The sequence below is a fragment of the Hyalella azteca genome, unplaced genomic scaffold (assembly GCF_000764305.2).
Source record: "Hyalella azteca isolate HAZT.00-mixed unplaced genomic scaffold, Hazt_2.0.2 contig17323, whole genome shotgun sequence".
In the NCBI taxonomy this organism is placed as follows: Eukaryota; Metazoa; Arthropoda; class Malacostraca; order Amphipoda; family Hyalellidae; genus Hyalella; species Hyalella azteca.
In genome coordinates, this window is record NW_025947110.1 from 87,427 (window position 1) to 108,314 (window position 20,888).

General features: G+C 37.3%; 2 protein-coding genes across 2 annotated transcripts; one reads left to right on the forward strand and one right to left on the reverse strand.

Annotated features, from left to right (window-relative positions):
• The first annotated feature begins 1,444 nt into the window (after positions 1–1,444).
• Positions 1,445–4,572, forward strand: LOC108683121 (ubiquitin-like protein 4A). Its single transcript, XM_018172408.2, has 5 exons — positions 1,445–1,724; positions 2,097–2,202; positions 2,647–2,735; positions 4,116–4,235; positions 4,381–4,572. The coding sequence occupies exons 1-5, from the start codon at positions 1,677–1,679 to the stop codon at positions 4,456–4,458; spliced, it is 441 nt and encodes a 146-aa protein (XP_018027897.1). The 5' UTR covers positions 1,445–1,676; the 3' UTR covers positions 4,459–4,572.
• Positions 3,743–19,300, reverse strand: LOC108683120 (protein Skeletor, isoforms B/C). The gene is made up of 17 exons (XM_018172406.2): positions 19,159–19,300; positions 16,690–16,766; positions 16,168–16,316; positions 14,598–14,706; positions 14,094–14,232; positions 13,488–13,587; positions 13,044–13,218; positions 10,712–10,817; positions 9,983–10,119; positions 9,139–9,274; positions 8,666–8,775; positions 8,260–8,336; positions 7,353–7,456; positions 6,812–6,958; positions 6,025–6,132; positions 5,582–5,692; positions 3,743–4,885 (listed from the first exon to the last, which is right to left on the reverse strand). Exons 1-17 carry the CDS (start codon positions 19,202–19,204, stop codon positions 4,674–4,676), a joined length of 2,043 nt encoding a protein of 680 aa, XP_018027895.1. The 5' UTR covers positions 19,205–19,300; the 3' UTR covers positions 3,743–4,673.
• Between the last annotated feature and the right edge of the window lie 1,588 nt (positions 19,301–20,888).

Here is a 20,888-nt window from a genome sequence, read left to right on the forward strand (position 1 = left end):
ACCTACAAATAAACTAGTATACATTGAATTATCGATCTTTTTTTGCCTTTTTAGCGCATTTTCTCATTTATGGAAAAAATGCACTGTTGTGCTTGCCATGTCCGTCTGTCCGTCCGTCTGTCCGTGACCTCAAGTTTTTGTCAAAGAGAAAATGCGCGCTCTGTCACTCACTGCAGTGATTACTGAGTTATGTTTTTTACTCGTGCTGTTTCACCCTATGGCAACTTCCACAAAATCAGCAAAAATGTTTAGGATTTGAAAATTTTGATAAAAGTGTGGTTTAGAATATCAGAATAACCAAAATGAGTTAAATGCTATTCATGAGCCACTGTTTTTCACAAACCAAAATACATGACATACAAGGTACAAGATTTAAAATTCTGTAAAATTGTAGGATTGTAGAGCTACAATATGCCAATAAAATAAATTTTTTTTGCCTCAATTGTCATGCCATGATACCCATATATTATTGTTTTTCTAATATTTTCAGTGAATTGTTCAATTAATTAGATGTAATCAATTTTGCAAAGTTACCCTGGTGTTGGTTCTTGTTTCAAATTCTAGTAATCCTTCTGGGACCTTGTATAAGCCATGAGTATACTTGTATGCTTCAGTGAGTTCTCCACGCTGATGTTGATAACTGAGGCTTGGAAGCTTCATAATCTTTAATCTTTCCTCATAGGACTTGCCATTCAAGCCCGGAATTATCCTTGTTGCACGTCTTTGAACACTCTATTAAATTTTTGTCCTTTTCAAGTTTTGGTGACCAGACATTTCCAAACTCTAGGTTTCAGGGGCACGACAGCAACTAAATATTATTATGATATTTAAATGATATTTAAATATGCCCAAATATTTGCTAATATTATTGAAGAATTGTTGCCAGAACTGAATATGCCTTCTAAATTTATTTTTTATGATATTTATACAAAGCTATACCTATCTTACTGACAAATCCTTGCAGATAAATCATTATGCTGGAGTATTGCCAAATATACAAGGTTAGTAGTTCAAATTTTTACTGAAATATTGTAGCTCCAAAGTCATACATTTAAGGTAAATTTTAAATTTTTCAAAATTATGCCAAGTCTGGCTTGTCAGTTTGTCATAGCAGAATTTCTTCAGGTAAATGGATTCTAGCCAACAACACTTGTAATTTTTCTGCCATTAACATTTGGCCTTCTCACCAATGGTGACAAGAATTTTTACTCCTAGCTGAGGCTCAAACTCTGCATGTGCTTCTTCTATCTGGATGCTCTGGCTACTGTTCCAGTGTCATGGCTGATAAAACAGACAAAAACTTTCTTCTGCCTCTTGGTTTCAAGTTCTTTATAATTGTGGGCTCTGGAGCTTAAGTTGTTGACCTACTTGTTGGTAGCAAAAATTTCAATGTTAATTACAATTTAGGTTTGAACTTCCCCACTGAAGAAACAAAACAGTTGTGCTTTCATTGCAGATTCAATATTTTACTTGTGTGCCATAAATGTTATTTATTATGAGAACAAAATTTGAATGTGAATTGAACATCAATTCCTTAATAGCATCACTATTTAACCCAAATTAATTCCATTTATTGTAGTTGGATGAAGATGAATTTGTTGCTCACTAGTTGATGCCAGCTGTAATTTTCTAGGATTTGATATCAATTTTTAGTACTTTCAACATTCAAGGAAAATATGAAGATCACTGTGAAAAAGTTGCAGGGTGGGGAGTGCAACATTGAGGTAATCTTTGCTGTGTGTCTAGTTGCTTCTAAAAAACTGTTTAGTTTGAAAGACTACTGTCGAAACTGTTAATTTTGAATGATTATATGTATTTAACCGACCATCATGGGTCTATTTGCTAAGATTTTACAAATTATTTTATTTTTTCTCATGAATATTGTTCACTATTACATTTATATATAGTTGATAAAATTATTAAAAGTTCATTATTTCATACATGTTTATTTCTAGAAGCTAGATCTGTTGATTGTCTTGCATTGTTTAAAATAATTATAGTTGATCAATAATGGGTAATCCTGGTTCATTGCTGATGAAGATCAAAGCTTCATCATCCATTTTATGTGCTGTACTAGAGATTTTTGTGTTTAACAGGTTAGGGGCGACATGCTTGTCTCAGAATTGAAAGGCAGCTTAGAAGGGCTTCTGGGTGTGCCCCCATCTGCTCAAACTCTGGTGCTTGCAGGCAAAACTTTGACAGGTCAAGTGGCTAATCTCATCTTTACTTATTTGTGTTGTGTATATACCAATTTTTTATTATTTACTCAATACGCATTACAGTATACACATTCTAGTTCAGATCCTAGGAGTGGATTTTTAATCTTAGGTGTGGAATTTAGCTTTGAAAATCCAAAATTTATTATTTTCAAGGTTTTCCAAGTGTGTTGTAGTAATTGATAGTGCTATTTATTTTGCCCTGCATTTCTTTGAAAACGTTGAAACCTTATTTTAATAGCCATTCCCTTAAAATGATTTTTGGTTAATTCACAAGAATTTATTACCTGAATAATCACTGTGTAGGTACTGTTTTGTATATGCCCATTGTAAGTGATAGTGTTTTATTAAATTCCCATTGTACTGATACCAGTGAGTGTGTAATTATATCCCAATTGTACAGATTGTGTGTAATTACCCAATCGTACAGATAGCACAAGCATGGAGGCTGCGGGGGTGAAGGAAGGCTCCAAGCTTCACCTCATGACACGTCGGACTGACACGGCTCACAAAAATATGGTCAGAATTGTAGATTTCTTATATTACTCCAATTTAATAATGAAGAAGGCCTTCAATCTGTAGCCGTAGCTTCATTGTTTGGAACAATTTTTTCAACCTCCAAATAGGAATCTGCTATATTTCAGACTTTTTATAGTTTAATGACAAAATGTTGGAGCTAGGCTGTGAGGTGTTGCTAAGAAGTTCGTAGTTATTATATAAATATGTGAATGGTGTGGAAGAAATGCTAGCGTTCTTAATTATTACAATTTCTGAGTTTATTTCGATAAATTGGAATGGTTCATAAAGTTTAAACAATTTACACACATTTTACATGCACCTATATACACTTTTCATAATTAAATATCAGCTACACAATTGGTTTTTCATAAAATATCCACCATTCTCGACTCATTTACCACAAAATTTTCCTTCATATTCATACTTCAGTTTTATTGGTTTCTTATATACTTTGTATGCTTCTTTACTGTTTCACACTCATCTCCATACATTCATATTTTTCATCTGTTTCAGGATAAAAACCGTTTTACGCCGGTTGCTTAAATTATACACTGATTATTTCATTGCAGACTAACTATATGAATCAAGTTGTAAGAATATTAACATGATTCAAAATTTTCTATTCTGATGTCGTTTTTTATAGGCAATTAGCATAGTAGATATTAATGGAAAATGGAAATAATATATTTGCTCCTGATCGGCTGACCAGATTGCATTCATCTGCTCCTTCGAAAAGAGTACAAATTCCTGTTTTATACCAAAGCCAGACCTACTTTAACTTGCTATCTTTGAGACCACGAGGTATAGTCTGTAGGGGGTATAGTCTGTAGTCAATCAAATAAATCAATTTTGTATTCCATTTGAAGTTAAATTCAACTAAAACAATCAATTTTTTTTTATTTGAAAACCGGGGTTATAAGCATTTTAGTATCAATATGATTTCGATCATGTTTCACTTATAGTACAAAATTTTATTTCAAAATGATTAGGATAGAAAGGGAGACAACTGAACGTTTCCTCGTGTTACCATGGAGCTGTATAATTTTATAAAATGGTTGAATTCTCACTATTAAATGTAAATATGACATTAAACAAAATTCTATCAACACTAACTATGTAATCATCCATTCCATGAAACGTCAGGTTTACGTAGATAGATTTTTATGTTATGTAAGGCTTATCACTTCCTAACAGTAATGATGGTCAATAATAATAATCAATTTAATCAGTAATAATCATTGACTTGAGAACATAGTCCATAAGAAAATAGCAGGTAATGAAGTGTACCATTATTTAATAAGTTAGTAATTCGGGATTTTTAACAGTGAAGGCAATACAAGTCGAGATGGCCATTACTTGAGCTAAGCTTGTTCCTTGCAGACCAATGGAAGGACCGTGAGCGACGCCTCATCAGACGAGCTGTTCACATCTCTCTCCAAGATTCTCAATAAACATGTCAGCCCCCAACAGAGCGCCAAAATACTTGAAGAGTTTAAAAAAGTCAGTTACTAATTATACATGTCATGTCAATATTATATTGAATTTAGGGTTCAATTTTGAAATCTTCAAACATATTTCCAGAAGCATCACTATAAAGCTCAAAGATGTAGTTAAGCGACGCATAATGTAATTGTCTCTTTTTCAGAAATGTGCCGAGATGAGTAGCAGTATGAACCTAGAAGATATTCAAAAATTTGTCAATAGCGATTTCACCGAATTTTGAGTCTACGCAATCACGCAATCCTGTGCGCGAACCACGATCCTCAAGTCCCACGAAGCTGATTGATTATGAGTTTGATTTAATTTATACTTAGGAATAAAGTTCATTTACGTGATATTGAGATTTATTAATTTAACATTAAGGGCGAGCAATTATAAAAATATTAACGGAATGTTAATTTATGCATAAAGCTATTTCGCGTACTTATCGTACGCGTGCTATATTAACGCGAGAGCCCCGGAGATAACGAGCAATACGGCCGATGCGTAAGTCGTAGCAGCGCCAGAACGCAGCGGTAACGCAACAATATCCGACTGCTCGTTTAGGATGTGGATCTTCCAGCCCATATTCTTGCCCGTCCAGCTATTGTAGTAGACCGTTGCTGGCCACGATTTGTTCGGCATTATCTTCAGATCGCGTGGTCCACCCTCTGAAAAAGACTTGGTCTTTACTCATGTTGCTGGCAGCTAGCGTTACTCGGTATAAATATCCTCTGACATTCAAGAACCTCTATGTTCCTTATTGTGTTGTCCATTATTTCGTCGGCACATAATCATTTCAATGATTTTTCAAGTAAAGTAGGCTTAATCAATGAACGCCACGTTCGTATCGACGTTCATAAATAAACACAAGTGAAGCTTAACTTTTTTTTTCTTGATGAATAAATTCTTCAAATAGGAAATGATGTTATTCAAAAATTAATCCTATAATTTCCTTACTCCAGTTTTTCGATTTCCTTGTTAGTCCACTTTTATCAAACTTCATCCAGGTAATATCTCGGCCCGACTGATATTGTAGTTTTAGGCTCCAATAACTACTTCATATTAACATGAGCTTGAAAATATTTAGTGGATAATGAACCTTAGGCGAAACGTGTATAACAGATGAGTTATGCTCTTCCCATTGATTGTTTGTTTCCAGGAATTCCAGAAATAATTCTGATCTTATATCTGATTGAAATACTGATAATGATTAGTATTGAAAGTATGAAAGTATCACAATCCCATACATGGATTACAATCTGGTAAGGTAACATAATGTGCTTGGTCTACATCGCAAGTCCGTACTATGTCGGTCGAACAAACCATGAATTTCAAGACGGTATGTACAAGATATATTTCCTCACCACTTTCACACTGAAGGTTGAGCTCGTTCCTGTACTCTGGGAACGTCGGAACATCAGCATCTCGCCTGCGGTCCAGGTTGCTGGGATGCTTCCATTCACACAGGCGACCTCCTGCTTCGACATTGTTTCTTAAACATTCATTGCTTTTGAATAATTCAGGCAGTTAGGCCTGTATTGCGATTTAAAGTAGAATACAAGCAGAAATGAATTCGCTGAGATTACCATGAGAATTTCATCTGTTTACAATGATGACATAATTTTGAAAAGGTTCGTACAAACAAATAAATGAGGTACAGGAATTCGAAAAGTTCAATGACATATCATGATTATGAAAATAACTCCAATTATAAATTTATATGAAAGGAAGTCTTTGAAAAAGCAAATGAATAAAAAAATAAATGTCATCTGGTATAGTTTAGGTAGAACAGGAGCCTGACTCTCACCTCGCATGGGGCGAATGTCGCCACGTTGTGTGTAGTCCACACCCGCCAACACGCGCACCTGAGACTTCTGTGCCTCGCTTAGCTGTGAGAATCCTCCGTGTGGCTCGTCTGTCAACATTACGTCTCATTAATTTTACGTTAATCCACCCCGGCCTGCACGCGTACCTCGGCTCTCTGTGCCTCGCTCAGCTGCTAGAAGCCCTTGTGTGGCTCGTTTATTACATGGAGGAGGGATCAGTACCAAGAAATACGGTGAAAATTAGATAAAAAAACGTGCCCCTACCTCCTATTTTACAACGGAACTGTAGCGAGTACTATGGTGTACAAAACTCTTGAAAAATGTAAATATCTCGGACAAATTACGGTGTTTTCCATTACGATAGAACGGTGCACCAAACGAAAAGCGTGGTTAATACCGAACGAGAAGCGTGGTTAATATAAGCCTGAGGTTTGAAAGAAAGAAGAAAAATATAGAAATGATGTAAAGTTGATGTTCTCAAAATTGTAATAGAAATCTTAATAACTTAAATCTATTTTTATTTGCTCAAAACGACACCAGATGTTTATTTGACACCAGAAAAACAAAGCTAGAGCCCAACTCGTGTCGACTAAACAACGTGACGTCAGTCGCGAAATTATTCTAACATCGCGACAAGAAAATTGTAATCTTCTCCGGGAAACTAAAGAAATACTATCATATCTAAACATGGCTAGTATACTCCTCTATTTACGAAGGTGTATTAGTAAGTTCGGCTAGCAATTAGGACAAAATTAGACCTAAAGCTACCAGTGATGATGAGGGGGTGGTAGGTGGCAGGGTCGTGGGGGGAGGCGCCACCTTCCACCTTGAAGGTGTACTCAGTATTGCGCCTCAGGTACAACTCAGGGGCCAGGAACCCGTTGATGTACCAACCCTTGCCCGTCAGTGCAGGTTCTGCACAACAGTTGAAGCATTACAAAAAAATCCACATCTGAAAAGTTGTATAATTTGTTTCACTATCGAAGAGAAGAATTTGCTTTATGTTAGAGACGGCGAGTCATCAAAGGTAGAAAGGATTTTTAAACGTGTATTGGTCATCTTGCAGTCTCCCTTGATAGCATAGATATCAACGTTGTATTTTATCTGGTCCTCTGCCGATGCTAGCTTGGTATCTTTTGATCAGAATAACAAATTCTCCAAGCAATGTAGTGACTTTCTAGAAGATTATGAACTGTTCAAAAAGTCCAATTGATTAAAATAATTGAAACATACTTCCTCTAAGGATGAGAACTTCAAATTCTCCAAGCTAATCCTAGTTAACTTGTACAGAATTTTTGTAAGAACTAACGTCCCGTGATGGCCGCGTAGCCGCGAGGGCCGCCGTCGGGGCCAAGCCGCGCCGTGAACTCCACGGTGCTGGCGTCGGTGAGCTTCACGGCCTCCCATGCAGTGCTGCAAGGCAGTCACGTCACAGATTTAGAAGCTTTGCCGCAAAGTGACTTTTTCCGAAATTTTTTTGGTTCACGATTTGTGTTCAATAATGTTCAATAGTGGCTATTGAACACTATTCAATTGAGTTCAATAGCACGGCTCATACACAATAACATAAGAACCTTGTAATATTTGCAGAAACTTTATAATAACCTTATAACCTTAGATCCAGACAAAAACGATGTTAAGCACAGACATTGCCACGGAGGTGCATAAATTGTGTTTAACCTTTATCTTTTAAAATTGCAACGTACTAAATTTCAAGAAAGAGGCGTATGTCTGTGGGGGGCGCTAGAAATTCACTAGGGAGCCGAAGAGGGCGCCAGCCTGAAAAAGTTTGGGAACCACTGCAGTAGAACCATCGTTATCGGGCATGCATCGTTAAATTTATTAGCTAATTTTCTTATCGCTTTGTATTTATCTACATTTATATTATTTAGAAAAAAATGTGTGACCAGGTTATGCTCATTAGGGTTCAGCGTGTCTGTGTTTCGTTCAGCTTATTAAAACGCGTTTCAAGCGACTGAATTCTTCCTATTGACACAGCGGAAGAAATATGCACCGCTTGGGTATCTGAATTGTCAAAAAAGTTCTCGACTCATATTTTGAGTCCTTGATTCGTTTACATCCTAGCTAGCAATTTTTATTTTTGATAAAGCATTTCCTTATTACTATAGTTCATGTTTTTAGCTAAAAATACGAGTCGTTTGCTTCGCAGTGAAGGAATTCGCACTAACTCTTGGACTAGCCTACTCATCACTCACATTTTCTTGTTGAGGTCGTGCGTGAAGGAGAAGCAATTGCGTGATGGCACGCGGCCGAGGTCTAGCGGTTGCGCCACCTGAAAGTACCGTCAGAAGAAAAAGTGGTGGACACTTTTTCTGAGGATACATTGACCGTCATCAAGGCTGTTCGTCATTAAATTCCAGATACCGTCATTAGAATAAGGCTTTACAGCACAGTTCGGTAAGTGCACACTTCCCGTAGCGTCGTTCAAGTGGATATTTGGCTGCACTTGATTCACCTAATTTAATCACTGGATATTTTAAGAAAATCACTATTATTTTAAGTGATTTTAATCAGTGAATTTAATCACAAATTCGCTTAATTTACATGTTGAAAATATAACGAACGTGTCACAAAAGCGCACTGTTGGGGCCAACAACCCACCTTGGACCAGGCCCTGTGCATCGTGGGGCGGCGGGCCGCATCCAGGCGCCCTATGGCCCAGATGATCATGTTGGGGCCCTTGGCTTCGTACGGGATGTCCCCATCGTCCGCTGTGATAAGTTCATAAAATTAATCGACTGGAGCTTGGCATTGCAGTCATACAATATCAAGTAATACATGTAATGCAATATCAAGTAATAGCAAGTAATTGTTTAGAATAAAAAAAATAAATAAATATGCATTAAGCTATCATTATAATATTAATAAAAGTTTTGATAGCATGAAATGTATCGAAGATTTGAAAGCATTAGATGCTTCGAGGTTCATAGATCATAAAAAGTGTCGAAGTTTCGAAAGCATCAAATGCATCGATGTTTAGAAAGCATGAAACATAATTGATCTTTATAAAGCATGAAACATAATTGATCTTTATAAAGCATGAAATGTATCGTAATTAGTTGTAAAAGCATCACCAGTCTGGAGACGACGTCGATAAGTAAAGACAGAGACGCCATCGTCACGGGAGCTCGTCATGAGCTGGTAGTCCTGTATACCGCCCACCTCGTCGTCCAGACACACGCCCTTCTTCTGGTTCAGCAACTCCGTGCACTGAATCATTCACATTTACCAGGTGAACATATATATGTTGTGTAAAAATACATTCATGCAGACTGTAGTGCCGAATAAATTAGTATATTCTGTAATGATACGAGTTCATTCATGGAGACTGTAAAACTGTGTAAATAGATAGATTGTATAATAATATATTCATGGAGACTGTTAAAAATCACAATTCATCTCTATGTTAGGCAGTCATAAAAAAAAAGAGATTTCGCACGGAGATTTCGCAATTATTTTAAAATAAGAACTAAAATAGTGACAGAAATATTAGTTTTACTAGTTTTAAATAAATGAACCAAAAAATTAAACTCTTAATCACAAAATTGTCAATAAATGTTGAATAAATCGTAACTTGCAATTTCAAACAAATAATATTATATCAATGCCGAAAAAAGACAAAAAATATACGATGTTCATGAATGGGATTCATTGACTGACGGGGAAGTAAGGTGTTATGTTGATGTCGTTGGCTACGCCAACGACATTATTATTGGAAGCAACTATTGTTATATTAATACTGAATAAGTGACAAGAAGAATATATGATAATAGACTTGGTGGCATTGATTAACGTACAGGGAAGTAAGATGTGATGTTGATGTCGTAGGCGTAGCCCAGGAAGCAACTATTGGTATATTGATACCGATACAGTGACAAGAATATATTATAATAGACTTAGTGGCATTAATTAACGTACAGGGAAGTAAGATGTGATGTTGATGTCGTTGGCGTAGCCCAGGAAGTCGTCTCTGTGCAGCAGTACCGCGTCTCCGCCCACCATCTCGGGGCGGTCAGGGTTGCCGCTCATGCCGAACGCCACGTATTCCTCCAGCTCTGGGACAAGCATCTCGAGTAATAAAAGTAATAAAGGTAATAGTAACAACAGTAATAACACTATTAATGACAATAGTGGTAATAGTAATGATAGTATTAATAGTTATAGCTGTGTCGACTTTGAGTAAGCCAAATCAGGCCTGTCGAGGATTATGGACATCGTAGAATCTTTCCACCTTACTAGAGTTTCAATCCCGCAACTCACAGCTCCAGTCCAGGTACTCTGAACTGCAACCACAGAGCCATACTGTCACGAGGTGAAAAAAGCATGGTTCCACTCCCACGTCATCATATGAGTATCAATATACTTGGGCATAAATCGTCATATGAGTATCATCATACTAGAGAAAGATTTATTGATAAAAAGTCCTAATTCATTGAATTGAGACAGATGATAAAAATAATCTATAAGGATTATTCTCTTCTTCAATAGAAAACCTGCATTGAAAACATTAAAAGTATAAGCTAAAATGAGTGTTGTACATCGTGTCAGGACTGACCCACTTATCGTGTCAGGACTGACCCGCTTATCGTGTCAGGACTGACCCACTTATCGTGTCAGGACTGACCCACTTATCGTGTCAGGACTGACCCATACGTGCGGCGACCTCGACGGTGACCTGGTCGCCGAAGACCGACCAGGAGATCTGCAGGTCGCGGTGCAGCTGCTCGCACTGCGGCATCGCGCTCGTGTGAGGCTGACAATGGAAAAAAGATTCTTGTTCATATAAAATGCTCCAATAAACGTGTAATTCCATGACTTTTAAAGAGCTACTTTTATTAAAAATTGACAACGAAAAAAGATTCGTGTTCATATTAAAGGCTCAAATAAACGTGTAATTCCATGACTCTTGGAGCTACTTATAGTTAAAAATGCGTAGGAAGTTTGGAAACTGGAATGATAAGAAGCAAACATATGTGCAGTGTTATTTATGTTTGTTTGAATATATTTTTATTGCGCATTTTATATTTAAATAGCACGTACCGGTACTGATTTAGGACATTTGAAAATAAAAATAAAATGTTGTTGGCATAAAATGACGCTCACGTTGCAGACCAATGCCCGTTAATCGACTTAAAGCAATGTCATCATGTTATTTCGAAGAAACCTCTAGAAAGAACATTGGAATTATTAGAACCATATTTAGAACGAATATATAATGATATGTGGACAACCTTCATACAATGGACATCGTCTTAGGCAATTTTGGAATCAACTGCTGTTGTGGCTATTAAGGGGACCCATCACCCTCCGTAAAAACTTCTACAGTTACTATCCGATCATCGTGAAACTTCACATACACACGTAAAATGTTTAAAAAATAACATTTTGCTCCTATGAATTTTTCGAAAAAATTGATAGAAAACGTGATATTCATAGAAAACGGCAAAAAAACGGGTACTATAGAAAATCTATCTCCTCCTACAAATATCGTCCTACAACATCAAGACACGTATCATTCGATTCGTAAAGACCATACCCATCGACTCTGCCATCCCTTTTTTTCATTTTCCCCATAGTTTTTTTATGCGCGTTTTCCCCATTTTTCCACTTTTTCCCTGCCCTTCCCCCCTTTTCCCCCATATATAAGACGAACCATGCACAAATTCAAAAAAAGGGATGGCTAAATCGATAGGTATGGTCTTTACGAATCGGATGATATGACTCTCATTGTTGTAGCTTGAAAACTGTAGGAGGAGATCGGTTTGCCGTGAGAGCAATAGGAGGTTTACACCTGGCCCAAAAGACTGCCGCGCGGCACGTAAAGGGACGTAAAAGAGTCGTAACGTAGCCTAGATACCGTAATTAAGCCTCAAACCAAGTCAGCGAGGCATAGAGCGACTGGCTGCATACCTCTCACCTCGCTGTCATGATGGACACTGAATGCTCTGGCTGCAGCAGGCTATATTTAAAGCCCTGCTCTCGAATTACGCCTATAGGAATTACTGAAGGCCGCCCACCACCGCCCCCCATTCCACGGTTAGTCGTGAACGTCAAAATGCAGCTAGAAAGATGGTTCTGGTACCGTTCGACGCATCAGAAAGTAAGCTTTAAGATGAGTATAAGCACCGGATAATGCCATAATTAGACGCTTTACGTCAGACGTTCCTTTTTAGTGTGTCCAGCCTTCGAATTAATCCCATAGACTTTACTGAAGGGCCCTCGAAACCGCCCCCCTTTAGGGAGCTGTCACGAAATTATTTTTCGACGTAGAGAGATGATTCTGGTACCGTTCGATGCGTCAGAAAGTAAGCTTTAAGATGAGCACAAAAACCGAAAAACGTCAAAATTGAAAATTTAGGGGTGATGGGTCCCCTTAAAATAGACAAGAATTATATAGTACCAGAATAATATACCCGATCAGGAAAACATCAAACTATGGAGACTTTACACAACAAACAAAGCCAAGAGGTAACTAGGAACTTCCACCTCCCTCTTCTGCCATGAAAGCTGCTGAACTGACATAGACCCTCAATTAGTTATTTAGTCTAGTAGCCAAATGTTTACTAGCGCTTCAGCTATTTAGCTATCTCGCACCGAAATTCAGGATGAACATCACCAAAGAGGTGGAAGGTCTCAGTTATCGAAAGTTTTTTTTTAAATCAAAAATCATATATTGTCGAACATATCTATCGCCCGTAGGTTTTCTATGAGTCGGTCGACATTATAATGGCCGTGTTGTGGTTGGGCCAAGATACTTTTTAGGTGTGTTGTGTTTATTCCGACATAGGTGAGGGAAGAACTGCCGTCGGGCATCACTAAAAGACGGGCACTCACAAAGGAAAGGTCACGGTCTGGGGCGACATAGACCCTCAGACTTATTCCCCAATAACAACTGAAGAAGATGTTCCCCGGTCTTGCATGCTAACAACTTACGAAGATGTATGCTTACAACTGACGAAGACGTATGATAGCAACTGACGGTGATATGGACGAGGGAGGGCGGGACGTTGAGGTCGTCGTGCAGGATGACAGAGCCGAGGACGTCGTTCCTCTTGACGTCGTAGACGGCGAGCCAGTTGACGGTCTGCACGGACAGGTCTCCTGGCAACGTCAGCACGATGTTGGCCCGGTGATACCGGCCCAGGGGCGTCAAGCTGCACGTTATTAACTTCATTTTAATACATACAAAACCATCAACATTTTGTCTGCATTAAAATTTTTTTAGTATCGAGATTTCAAAAAGATAAAGTAATTTTTAGAAGATTGAAGAGATTTTAAAGATAATGAAGTGCAAATAAAGCTTATAGTACATCCGTCATCTTTGCATATTTAGATAGCAAGTTTGTAGTCCCGTAGTTCAAAGTTTCAAACATGTTTAGAAAGATAAGAAATCTGCGAAAAATTACAAGAAATTAAAACTCACTAGCCGAGTTCATCTGGAATTTTATTGCCTTTGGAGTGTGGCTGTGGCCCAACGCCGACCCAGAAGTACGCTTCTTCCCCGCTGCCGTCGTATTCAAAATCTACAATGATTAAATGAATAATAAATAATATACATCTTCAATTTGCATCACAATATCCTGACACAAGGATAACACAACGCTACATGTTATTTGCTTCAAATACGTTACTTATTAGTTGCATGTACGAAACAATATCTAGTAACTCTACACTTGGTGATTCAAACAGGCTACGTATACTAATAGTTGAAATAAAAGAAGCAATAACAAATAAACACACTACAGAAGTAGCACCTACAAGTACAAAAGTAGTATGCACTGGTATTCAATAGTTTTCGAGATAACAACATAGTTAACAAAGTAATTAGTGAATATAATTATCAGGTTATTCGCTATCGTTGTTATCAGAATTATCTGTTTTTTGTTATTATCAGGATAATTCACTATGACGAGAGTCACGATAATTTAATACCTATCATAATTCTCGGGATAATTTGTCATCATAATCATCATGATTATTTGCCATTAAATATTCAATCATCAGGGCAATTTCTGCAGTTAAAACTCACTGTCAATTTTGATGGTTTTCGAGTCGAGGATAACAACAGGCTCGGAGTTGACGTGTCCAGTCTTGCCCGTCAGACGGTTTAGCCTCAGCCGTTGGGGAGGTTCGAACCCTTCGGGGATGTAAAGATCCCCAAAAGGTTCCTGAAATTCCAGTGGATTTTATTAAAATCACAGCAGTTTTTACAAATTTTTTTAATTATTAATTCACGACAGGATTTAAGGTACTGAATTGGCACCATGAAAGCATGAAAATTGGACGGTGAATTACTCAAAGCATTGTAATTTGATATGAAAATAGCTCCCGTTTTAGGTATGTCAGAGTACAAATAATTCAATCACTAAATAACTGAATAATATTAGCACAGAAGACAACACTAGGCCATAAATAACGAATTGAATGTAATATCATAACACATGTATAAATAAAAAATTTAAATTAAAAAAAAACACGATGTTTGATTCAACAGATAACGTGGGTATAAATAGAAAATTGTGAATTTATTCACATGTCTGGTGAGGTCGTATACGGAGAGCCAACGGATGTCGCGGATGGTCTTAGCGTCAGGCAGGGTGATGGTGATGTCTTCGTTGTGGTATTGACGCAACACGTTCGTCCTGGTCAAGCAAACGACATTCAGAATAATATAAACTACATCAACTAATAAATTCATAATTTAATTTGTCATTATGTCAAAACACTGACGCACTTTCTTGTCCTCAGTCCGAGCAGATAAAGGACATAAGGATATACTCCCTGATAGCATCTTTGACGCTCCGAGTATGAACGCCTTCAAGAACAGACTAGACGAAGCTATGCAAGAGCATATAGAATAGAAGTGTCGGCCCCTAAGATATGGGCCCATGGCCTGTTGCCAATTTTTGAATTTTTCGTGACTTGATTCACAAGGGATCCGGGGCATACTTTCAAAAAAAGTTGAGATCGTAAGTTCATCTGCCAATCATTGACGGCCTTTCAAGCAAAATCCACCAATCACAGACAAGAAAATAGAGCGTAAGTACTTACGTTCATTTAGCGAATTTTGAAAGTATGGCCCCAGGCCTTTGGAACCCGATCTTTCCATAACTGACGATTGATTGTGATAGCTGCTGGACTTATTGCCTGGTCCGTAATTTGCTAGTCATTTTAAGACTGAACATATGCTCCTGCATAGCTTCGTCTAGTCTGTTCTTGAAGGCGTTCATACTCGGAGCGTCAACGATGCTATCAGGGCTGTCTCTTATACACATCTAGATGTGTATAAGAGACAGGAGTTGCTGGTAGAGGCGGGACGTAAACAGAGTTGCTGATAGAGGCGGGACGTAAACAGAGTTGCTGGTAGAGGCGGGACGTAAACAGAGTTGCTGGTGCGAGAACAGAATCATTGCTGTGGTGCACTCAGTAACAGGAGATATGCTTTCTCGATATACGAATTTATTAAATTGGGTCCATCATTTTGAACAATTCTGAATAATATTAATTAAACATTATTAAAGATAACGAGTTCCAGTTTAACTAACCGTCAAATAAACAGAAAGGTAACTTTGTCAAAATATCCTTAAAATTATTTGTATGCTCTTTAAACCGTTATCGGAAACGACCCAAGGCCATTCATACTGAAAAACTGTATCAAGTGAAATATCTTAGTTTGACTAGTGTGAACACATGTCAACCTCAGAAAAGAAACTAAAAAAAGATAAAAATTATTATGGAATGGTCAAGAACAATCTGTGCATGATTAAAAAATCCCAAATGCATTACGTATAATCTAAAATAATTTAACATCATTACGAATACACATCTCCTCCAGCTGGTTCTTCACCGCGGCATGTCTTATTCACCACCAGTTCATGACGAGAAAAATGTTGTAGTCACTCAACTGTTTTTGAAAGTATAGCACCAGAAAAAATGTTGTAGGCACTTTACTTTTTCTGAAAGTATAGCACCATAAAAAATGTGGTAGTCACTTAACTTTTTTTGAAAGTATAGCACCAGAAAAAATATTGTAGTCACTTAACTTTTTTTGAAAGTATAGCACCAGAAAAAATGTTGCAGTCACCCAGAAAGAGAGCACTCCCCTCCCGATCTCGTTAGGCACGATGAAGCCCTGAGGCCCAGGACGCGGCCGACTTCCCGCCCAGAAGAAGGTGTCTTTCCCGTTGCCGTCGTACATGAACTTGCGGATGTGGAACGAGTGCTGGTTCACGGCGTACACCTCGCCACCGACCTTTTAAATAACAGCAAATATTTGCTTCGTTTTTTTATTACCATCATGTTCTGGCTCGCATCTTTATCATCGAGTTCTGGCTCGCTTCTTTATCATCATGTTCTGGCTCGCTTTTCTGCATATATGCAGAAAATGATCCGTTAAAAGTGTACGGCTAAGCTCAGCGATAAAACCATCTATCTCATAAAGAATTAAATTTGTGTTTCAACCGTTCAAAATTAAAATTACGAGAGATTTTAATCTTAATTTTTACTAAGGAAAAGAGATTACAAAATTATTCCAGGAGAATCGTAATTGGCTAGCCATGCGGAGAAGATTTTTAAGAAGAAGTTTAATTGAATGCATCTGAATTAACCGAATAATAAGACGATACCTGATGATGGTAGCTGTTGAATTCACCAAGAAACTTGCCGAGATAAGTTTCTTCATCTCCCTGCCCAATCACACCTCCTGTAAAGCATGAAAATGTTGCATTTTGTTTACAAGTGATTAAATAGAATTAAATTTCATAACCGTGCATGGATTAGTAGCAAAATAAGCTAATAACTAATTGGCTTTTAACGGTCATTACTGCGCAGGGGACAGCTTTCCCTTCCCCCCTCCTAATTAAACCCTTAAGAATGGGTTAAATTCCGATTATTCATACTAATATACTTCCTAATGGACACGTTATCATATACCTCTTGATCGAATAAGTTGGATAATCTAGATAGTCTCAATCAATTATTGTCATTAAGATTGTTATCTCGCATTGGGAAAATAAAAAACGGCAACTGATTTCTAAAACTAAAAGTTCAACACAAAACATCCATATTAGCGTTCAACACAAAATATCCATTTAACGTTCAACACAAAATATCTTTATTAACGTTCAACACAAAACATCCATTTAACGTTCAACACAAAATATCTTTATTAACGTTCAACACAAAATATCTGTATTAACGTTCAACACAAAACATCCATATTAACGTTCAGCACAAAATGTCAATATTAACGTTCAACATACAAAAGAAGAGCAATAATCCGTATTAACGTTCCTATGTTGGAATAAACCTCATTAGAATTAAATTGTTGAATATTAGCCCTTGCAGTGTATCGTTTCTCGTCATTTTTATAATTCAATTATAAAATTCTACTACTTTCGTGAATGTACATAAATATATGAAAAAAGCGTTCAAGATTCATTCTTAATGAGCGGTGTGGGCCTGTTGAGTTTTTCTGATTATGCATTTTTAATAAAAAAGAAACAAGTTTTCAGTGAGTTAACAGCCATCAACGGCAACGAATGCTTGGAGACTGCAACGGTCTATGGATAATGATCCGGGCTAGAATGACTTCCTAGCAAGCTGCAGCACCGCTTAAAACAAGATTTCGACGCAAGAAATAATAACGTTGAGTGTTTGATTTACGATTTAAACCAGCCGCGTTTAAATCCAACCCATTATTAAAATGGACTAAATCATGACAAGCAGGAGCTGGCTCATGATGCGAGCTACTCGCAATTACGCAAATCCCAGCCTCGACCTTTATACGGCCATGTCCGACAGAAAGAAAAAAAGATCAGCAGGCCTGACGAAGACACTAAATATATTAGAATGCACAAGCAAGGGTTCCGAATGACCTTCAAGAGATTTACTTATGTTGATTAGGAATAAAATTAATCAAATAACGATATTCTCAATAGGAAAAGTTGAGACACGTTTAAAAGTGAATACAAACGCAGATATAATGTGATCTTCTCAATAAGAATAGCTGAGACACGTTTCAAAGAGGATACGAAAAGTGGTAATTACATGACTCAATATAATAAAAATATTTTCGCGCAGGTATAACAGACGTGCTGAATGGGCTAAACTTCAACGAGACCAGTAAACGACCGAATGTTCAAAAAATATCTATCAAGGCAGCAAACGGGGGAAGGTAAGCGTTCGGGGGAAGGTAAGCGTTCAACCTTTCGAGTCATCCGCGATGACGTCATCGGACGGTAGCGAACGCAACGTCCGATGACGATGAGAGTCTATCACTCTATGCAACGTATGGCATGATGAGCCTTACGTAAATCAGGTATATTTTGTACTGGACGTTTAACCAACGTCTCTTCTAATTTGCAGCCCCTTTAGAAACGTACGTACGCAACGTTTTATAGTGATTTATGACTGTACTTTTTTTTAGTCTTTCAGAGAATGTAATTAAAATTGAGCCTTTCGAATGGCAGAATATCAATTTTTATAGTCAATTATTTGGATAGTAAGAGTCAAACACCAAGACAAGAGAGCCTGAGATCTAGAACCAGGTCAGTTTACCCTAAACCCGAATGCTAAAGCGGGCGGCGGCTTTATTAATTAAGCAGCACATGACATAGAATTTGTTTTACTGTTGCTTCTATTCTAGTTTATATCCTGATATTGGTTAACATCATATACACATTCGAAAATTCAATACAGAAAAAAAGGCGCTTATTATAGCGTTAATAGCATTGGCAGCAGCAGCTCAAACTAAATTTTACTAACCGAGTTAGAGTGATCAAAAGAAGTTAGGTACCGAAGAAGCTCGTCCGACCACTTTCTCTAGTACAGCAAATTCTTTAAATTTTAATAAGGTATCAAACAAGATGCATTATGTTTAACTGTCATATTTCTTCTGACGCAAAGTTTCCGTCTTTCTCATTTTTAAAATCTTAGTATTGAGGGCCCTGAACTATTGCACTTGCATGGCTGAACGCAATTCGTTCCAAATTTAAGAAAGGTCGACAAAAAAGGTTCTACTTCGTCAGCAAGACTAAGAGTTCAATCCAATCATGTGTGCGAACGAAAATTTGTTAGTCTACAGAGTTACTTACCGAGCAACGAAAACACAATGCAAGTAATTACATGACGCAATCCCATTGCAATAAGATAAAAATTGGAAGAACTTGGAGGGAGTGCATAAAGAGTAAAATGAACAGGACATCACACTACACACGTACACACACCAGCACTGCGGCCGGCACACTGAAGTTCAAAAGTTGAACTTCCACTTAGTACCTACAGGTAGAATTCGTGGGAATACTTACAATAAATTATAATGATCAAAACCACGAACTAATTTCCAGCGGACATGTTATCGCACAGCTACTCGTAATTTTTCTAACTGTCAGTGACCAAATAACTGCAAAACTCGAAATGTTTGTGATTCGAAACATTAATAGCTAGCTTGGCTGTGGGGGAAAAGAGAGGACCATGAAACAATATTTGATTGTCATTTTCTAAATAAAATATATTTTGAATAAAAAAATATTCAATGAAATCAAGTGTAAATTCTAGTGAACTGAAAGGTTGACAATTGCACATATAAATGGGATACACACTAATAAGGAATGATCCAATAAATAATCAAAGAACATTCAGTTGAAGCAAGCAAGAATCAGCTTTTGGACGATTCATGAACATTCTCTTGGTAAATTCAAGTCTCTTAATGATCGAAAAGCAAAGCTATTCACTCGTTAGTCTAAATGTTTAGTCCGTAGTCTGAAGGCCGTTCATCTGAAATGTTCTAGACGACACAATTGTTTCCGCATGTCTAGCGTGGCGACGATCGCTACTGTTGAGATCGGAAGGAGCTCTAGTACGATCAAGCGGTCTAATCAAAGCTTTAACTTTAAACGATCAAGCGGCTTAATCAAAGCTTTAACTTTAAGCGATCAAGAGGCTTAATCAAAGCTTTAACTACGATCAAGTTGCTTGCACAAAAGCTTGAGTCAAGCGATTAACGCGCTTTACAATCAACGTCGATCAGGCCTTCAATCTATTGGGCAAAATCTCACTTTCACTAGATATGGGATACACTTATTGTTTATTTGCTAATAGTTGTTTTTTGAGCTGATGTGTAGATTTTGGCGGTTAGCAACGGTTTCGACGACTACTTCCATCGATTAATTTTATTACTCAAATTTTCTATCAATCACCATCATGTCTCACTTAAAACGTCAAACGGGTTTATACATGGTCAATCACTCTTAAGTCAATCGATTGATTGACACTCACTTAACTTTCTGATCTCCAACATAATTCAAATCATATAAGCGAGAACCTAAGTTTTTAGTGTGCGATAACCAAATAATAACTTTGACATGAGGCTGCTTCTAAATTGCGAGAAAATGCGATTTAATTTTGCTTTAAAATGGACAGTTTTTATTGATGGCTGCGATATGAGTGCTGGAGCGGCTCAAGTGGCATCGACGTTATAAGTGAATTAGTTCTAAACATTTTAGTGGACTATATTTCATTTTTTAGTGATTTAAAAAAAACGCGTTAAGACTAATGTTCAAATAATTCTGAAATTGAAATCACACGTGAAGGAAAAAAAATTCCTAACAGAAAATTTCAACGTAAAATGTAGATAGAAGACGAGATGCCCGTATATGTATATTCGTTTTGGTGTTAACATTTCTTTTCAAGAAGGATCAGAAACCGTTTTGAGTTTTAGAATTTATTACATTTGTACAAATTCTGCTCAACAGACATAAAAAATTTGGCTTTATTCATGACGGGATCGCATGGTGAAACGACAAATTACATCACTTAGAAAAGT